Source organism: Tasmannia lanceolata, unplaced genomic scaffold (assembly GCF_043159265.1).
Source record: "Tasmannia lanceolata isolate RefF3 unplaced genomic scaffold, GAP_Taslan_0.1 ptg000002l, whole genome shotgun sequence".
Taxonomy (NCBI): Eukaryota; Viridiplantae; Streptophyta; class Magnoliopsida; order Canellales; family Winteraceae; genus Tasmannia; species Tasmannia lanceolata.
The window spans coordinates 45,799,669-45,806,514 of record NW_027518679.1 but is presented as its reverse complement, the minus strand read 5'-3'; the positions used below and the strand labels follow the sequence as shown (position 1 = coordinate 45,806,514).

The following is a 6,846-nucleotide window of genomic DNA, read 5'->3' as shown; positions in this document are numbered from 1 at the left end:
GCAAATGATTTTAAGTGTACTTTAGAAGTTTTTACCCATTTTTTGAACTGTGTGTGGTGCCATTAACTTGCAAGGGCACTTGAGAAACTAGTTTACAATATAAAATCTAGGGATCTGCTAGCATCCATCCCAAAAGGCATTTTGCAGATGGTCTGTTGCATGTGACAGCAGCCAAAAAGGCTCACTTATCAGCAAATTTTGTCTTCATTCACAAGGTGGCTGCTGTCACATGGAACAGACCATCCCGCGAAATGCCTTTCGTGATAGACGCTAGCAAGTCCCTAAATCCTTCAAGGATTCTTCACATTTGGACAAGTCTCACTCTTACGCTTCTGTAAAAAGTCTTATTCCATACGTAAGGAGATGACCCATAAGATCGTTAAATATGAGACCCACTGATCTACAGGGTTAACTGATAATGTCACTAAACCTGTAGGAGGTGAATAGGGAGAATTTTCAGAACCGCTCTAGACTTTCAAAACAGACAAAACAAAACCGGAAAAGACAAAACTGAACGCCCCAATTTCGGAGGCTCCAAAACTGGGATGGTTTTCCTAACGCCGCTGTATAAGAGGGCAGGATTTCAACTGAAAATGACAGTATCAGCTGTATTTTCTAGTATAAATATACCCCAAAGAGTCTATCTATCTTCATCTGGAATTCGAGTCGATAAATTGAAGGAAGTAAAGGAGGAGAAACAGGTAAAGAGAATGCAAGAGATGTCGAGTACAGCTGGTCAGGTTATACGATGCAGAGGTAAGAAATACAAAAGAAAATACATTGGTTTTCGTCTGTTAGGCATTGTAATAAGTTTCTTTTACTTTTAGCCTTTTTTCTGTATTTTGTTGATTGTTTCTGAATTGGGTTCTTAATTTTCTTGATGGGTTTTTAATCTTATGCACATTTTTTCCAAAAACTGATCATTTATTCAGTCCTTACACTTTCGTGGACTCTGTTCATTAGTGACTTCATATTTTGACAATGGTTCTATTTTTTTGATGGGATGTTACTTGTGTACTCCTGGTTTTTCTTCTATAAATTTTATCCATTTACTTATTGGTCCTCATGTTACTCTTTTTCTCTTCTTTGCCCCTATGGTTTTTTCCCCTCAATTCAATGAAATGAATGTATTCTGCAATTTTTAGCAAGCAACATGATTTGGGTTCTTAATTTCCTTGATGGGTTTTTAATCTTATGCACATTTTTGCCAAAAAAAGGATCATTTATTCAGTTCTTACACTTTCTTGGACTGTGTTCATTAGAATTTGGGACTTCATATTTTAACAAAGGTTCTATTTGTTTGATATATGACTTATGTACTTCTGGTTTGTCTTTGATGGGTTTTATCCATTTACTTATTGGTCCTCATGTTACTTTTTTTTTCTCTTGTTTGCCCCTATGGATTTTCCCCCCTCAATTCATTGATTGTATTCTATAATTTTGTGGGTGCATATATATAGCTGCGGTTGCTTGGGAGGCAGGGAAGCCATTGGTGATAGAGGAGGTTGAGGTGGCACCACCACAGGCCATGGAGGTCCGTTTGAAGATACTCTATACCTCTCTTTGCCACACTGATGTCTATTTCTGGGAAGCCAAGGTATAACAAAAAAAAAACTATTTCATCTCTCTGATTTTGTTTGATTTACTATGGTGTTGTGCATCATTGGATGACTGAAAATGAAATTGGTTTTGAATTTTACAGGGTCAGACACCCATGTTTCCTCGCATCTTTGGCCATGAAGCAGGAGGGTATGATAGTTTTTACCAATCTATTTAATTTTAATTGTTTTTAAATTTTTCACTTTGATGTATTGTTCTTCTTTTCGGCTCCTTTTTTGGATTGTTTTACGTATGTTGGTATTACTCATGCTCGGTCCATGATGTTTCGATGGAAAATATTGGTTTTTAAATAGGCTGTTGGATTTATACATTAATTTTTAGATTTCTACTGTTAATGCTACTGATATGAATCGTCTGTTTCTTTTCCTATTAATTTTTAACATAAATTTCTTGTTTTAGATCAAAATTGCTGCTGGTTTTTATGCACAGGAAGCTCTTTTTAAATTTACCGAAATGAATATTTGAGTTCCCATTACTATTTTTAATTATTTACATCGATATTAAAGAAAAAGATAAAAATGATAATCATTGCTGTTAATTACTCTGCATGACGAAGATGCTTTGAGAAGTAAATCTAAAGATAAAATCATAGTCACTGTTCAAAAAAAAGAAGATAAAATCATAGTTGAGGGAGAGTTACAGCATTTTTTTTGAAGTGATTATTTCTAATCCAATACAAGTCACTCTTTTATACTTATCCCACAAAAAGAACTTTCAGGCTCTGTTTGTTTTAGATTTTGAGAATGCGATTGTGACTCCAAAACTAATTATTTAATTTTGAGTCCAATAATCAGTTTAGGATTCACAATTAGTTGTCAAAAATCAAAACAAACAGGGCCTTAAATTCATAAATTCTTATAGTAGCTAGTACAGGCTTGTTCCCAATTATTTCTTTGCCTAGAAAATAACTTATTCATTAATTTATTTGTTCTTATGAACTTAGAATTGTTGAAAGCGTTGGAGAGGGTGTGACAGAACTTCAACCCGGAGACCATGTCCTCCCTGTTTTCACAGGGGAATGCAAAGAATGTGCCCACTGCAAATCTGAGGAGAGCAACATGTGCAATCTGCTAAGGATAAACACAGACAGGGGAGTTATGATCGGTGACGGTCAATCGAGATTTTCGATCAAAGGAAAACCCATTTACCATTTTGTTGGCACCTCTACTTTCAGCGAGTACACTGTCCTCCATGTCGGTTGTGTTGCCAAGATCAATCCTTTAGCTCCTCTTGATAAAGTTTGTGTTCTTAGCTGTGGGATCTCAACAGGTGAGAAGCCATTTCATCTCACACCATTTGCTAAATTTCTCTCCCAAATCAAAGCTTTCCATTGAATTGCTTTTTTTTAGGTCTTGGTGCCACTTTGAACGTTGCAAAACCCACAAAGGGTTCAACCGTGGCTGTTTTTGGATTGGGAGCTGTAGGCCTTGCTGTGAGTTTCTCTCTTTCCTCTCTCTCTTATTTATTGCAGACAAACTTATATTTGTATTCATTTCCCTAATATGAAACAATATGTTATGGGATTAAACATGATTAGGCCGCTGAAGGAGCGAGGATAGCAGGAGCTTCTAGGATTATTGGTGTTGATTTGAACCCTAAGCGGTTTGAGGAAGGTAAAATTCTACTACCAATCAATTCCCACTTCAACTATAATTTTTGTGTGTGTGTGTGTGTGTGTGTGTGTGTGTTTGTTTATTCAATATATATTACTAATTATCAATAATTCTCTCTGCGACCAGCCAAGAAGTTTGGTGTTACTGAGTTCGTCAACCCAAAAGATCATCACAAACCAGTTCAAGAGGTTTGCTTCACAACACTGCATTGATAAGAAATATTGTTTCTAATTAGTTTGTGTTAAATGGGTTTTTACCAAAATACATTCAGAACTTGTTTTAGTTTTCTAGATTTTATTAGGTGTATAGAGCGTGATTCTAGGTCCCTATATCAAAAAGGCAATATTTCAGTTATTTGAAGAAGTCTTGGTTTTCATCAGGTGCTTGCGGAGATGACTGATGGAGGAGTGGACCGCAGCATCGAGTGTACTGGCAACATTGACGCTATGATATCTGCATTTGAATGTGTTCATGATGTAACTTTCTACTCTTCCCACAACTTCCCATTAGTTTAAAAACAATCCACAATATATAAGATTTGTTGATGATATTCTCAGGGCTGGGGTGTTGCTGTTCTAGTCGGTGTGCCTCACAAAGACGCCGTGTTCAAGACCCACCCTATGAACGTATTGAATGAGAGGACTCTCAAAGGGACCTTCTTCGGAAACTACAAACCACGCTCCGATCTTCCTTCAGTCGTGGAAAAGTACATGAACAAGGTATACGTTCTATTGAATTTAATAGAATCGCACCGTAATCCACCTCACAAACTTCAGTTAACTAGTTAAATTAAGAGAATAATAGATATTTAATCTTTGCTTTGTTTGCTGGTTGCATGGTGCAGGAGCTAGAGCTGGAAAAATTCATCACCCACCAAGTCCCTTTCTCTGAAATCAATAAGGCCTTTGAGTACATGCTTCAAGGGGTTGGCCTTCGCTGCATTATTCGCATGGATGGATAAGGAAGGTGGAATCAATCTCAGATTGCCATTGAAAGAAATGAAAAAAAAGAGTAGATATAGAATAAGTCTGTATGGATTTTGATATGCTTGTTTTATGTAGATATATAAGCTCTTCATTTGCTGTCTGGAAAGAGGATGTTTGCGCAACATTCAGTGTGTCTTGTGTATAAGAAGAATGCTTAATGACATGTATTTTTTATTAACTACAGTTCCTTTGGTTTCTTCATACTATGGATGCACATATTTCTTCAAATTATTCGCATGGTTGGATAGGAAGGACTACCTCTTTCTCATCCGCTTTTTAGCAGTGTGGAAGAAATGGAATCAATCTCAGATTTCCATTGAATGAAAAGGGGAAAAAGCAGATATGGAATAAAGTCTATACTGATTTTGATGCTTGTTACATGTAAATTTAGAAGCTCTCCCGAAAGAGGTTGTTTGGGCAACATTCAGTTTTTCTTGTGTATTAGGTAGAAGAATGTTTAGAGATTGTAAGTTCCTTCTCCAACTATGACAGTTGGTCAACGGTTAACAAATCATATTTTAGATCATTGATGACAACAACGAGTTAGCATCGTGGTTTTAAATTTCGGATTTAGGTGAGTACCGAAACCAAAATTCCCGAAATTTACCAAATTTTATTCGAAATTTAGGGAATTTCGTTGAAATTGATATTAAAATAATAATATTTTATTGCGTTAAAGTATTTCGAACGAAATGACCGAAATTTTGGGCAAAATTTCGGTGATTTCTATGGAAATTTCGTCCTAAAAAACTGGAATTTCATGAGGGTGTACCAAATTTCGCTAAAATTTCGGTTTCAGATAAGCCCGAAATTTTAGCCGAAACCGAAATTTAAAACCATGGTTAGCATGCTATTCACATCTTCTTAAAGAAATTGCTCATGCCCTACCTTTGAGTTTTTTAAAGTATAAACTAGTAATAAACTCCGAGCGATACGGGAAAGAAAAAGTAAACAATTAATAAAAAAGATGCTTTGAAACGATTGGAAATGGATAAAATAAAGTAGGTGATATGATTGCTTATTCATGTGAAAAGTATAGTCTCGATTTCCTATTGCATATATGGTCAAGTAGCCTCAAACCTATCAATCACTCTAAAAATTTTATTTCATAAGATGTTAATATATTTCAACCAACAAATAGAGAAAGTCTGGCAACAATCTTGTAATATTGGATAATATTAGATAACTTGCAGAAACAAATCATAAAGTTACAAACAGATTTGGACACTGATATAACATCTGGTTGAAGCACTTGTTAGTTTATTCAGCATGAGAGCCTCTACAAATCGGACGGTTAGGATCGCCCAATGAGGATTCTGCTCCTTGGCCCACTCCCAGCAAGGCCTATAAATAAGGGAAATGGTACTGGAAAGTGATAAATTTGCCTTTTTTTTAACTTGAGGCAGCTGTCTCTTGTGTATTTATGACTACTCTTTTACACTAGAGGGGCTGTCCCAAGTAAAATAAAAGGGACAAATATATCATTTAGTATAAAACAAAGGTAGTGCCCCACTTTAACTTTTCCCTCAACTTGAAAAACTTGTGCATCTAATCATCTATCATGTAAGAACCCACTGCACCCTTAATTAGTATGCAAGGAACAACTGGCTTTTATGGGTACATAATATATGCAATCGAGTACGTTCTTTTATGGTAGTTTTTAAGAAGTTATCTTAATAATCAACCATAGTTCCCACGGCTGTAGGCTCCCTACCGGGAGGAAATCTTCAGAGTTAGTGGACCATCTCTCTGGAAAAGAGTCACCACCAAGGTTAAGGCCTATGATTGATTCACATATAAATTCTATGTGCTAATATTCATGCTTCGGCCTTGTTTATTTGAGAGTATGACAACCGATTGTGAGTGCTAAACCAAATATTGGACTGAAATTTAGATGCAATTTCGAGTCCAATAATCGGTTTGCCACTCACAATCTGTTGCCATAATCTTTGTTGAGAAAAATTTGCCGGGCAAATCCAATCCGATCGTACACAAATATCACGGAAAAGTAAAATAAACAAGCCACAAGATGAACACCAAGATTTTACGTGGTTCGGCAAAGCCTACTCCACGGGCGAGAAACACGATCTTTCACTATGAGAAAAACAATATACAAGGATTACAATGGATTTAACTCAAACTCATAAACCCGCAATCATTTCCTTGCTTCTCAAACCCAAGACCGTACACCGAGAGAAACCCGAGAAAAAACCCACAAGAGAATACCCAAGAGAACGCCAAGAGAAAATCCAAGAAGAAAACCCTCTTCTTTCTCCTCTCTTTTCCTCACCTCTCTTTTTCTCACTCTCTATGCCTCACTTTCACACGAGAACCCATTATCTTTTGGTATTTAGGTTTTCCCCAAAACCTAAAAACGTAGCTTTCCTTTTTTACCTCTTGCCTTCCCACCCAAGCAAGCTACGGTGGGTGGGAAATAAGGCAACTTTCCAACAATCTTAAACAATCAGGGCCTTCAATTTTACTTATAATTGTCCAATTATGAGAAACATAGGAAGTTCGTTTGTAATAAATGATGTAACATGCACTTGCCACTATTAAACCTAATTAGAGTCAATGCATAAGAGAAAGTGGTGGCATAATCTATTATCTTGCTTCATGCATTCGAC

General features: G+C 36.4%; 1 protein-coding gene across 1 annotated transcript; it reads left to right on the top strand.

Annotated features, from left to right (window-relative positions):
* The first annotated feature begins 413 nt into the window (after nucleotides 1–413).
* On the top strand, nucleotides 414–4,402 carry LOC143885507 (alcohol dehydrogenase 1-like). Its single transcript, XM_077389708.1, has 10 exons — nucleotides 414–756; nucleotides 1,461–1,597; nucleotides 1,703–1,749; nucleotides 2,564–2,889; nucleotides 2,970–3,052; nucleotides 3,158–3,233; nucleotides 3,360–3,421; nucleotides 3,614–3,709; nucleotides 3,791–3,952; nucleotides 4,078–4,402. Exons 1-10 carry the CDS (start codon nucleotides 546–548, stop codon nucleotides 4,192–4,194), a joined length of 1,317 nt encoding a protein of 438 aa, XP_077245823.1. The 5' UTR covers nucleotides 414–545; the 3' UTR covers nucleotides 4,195–4,402.
* The last annotated feature ends 2,444 nt before the right edge of the window (nucleotides 4,403–6,846 follow it).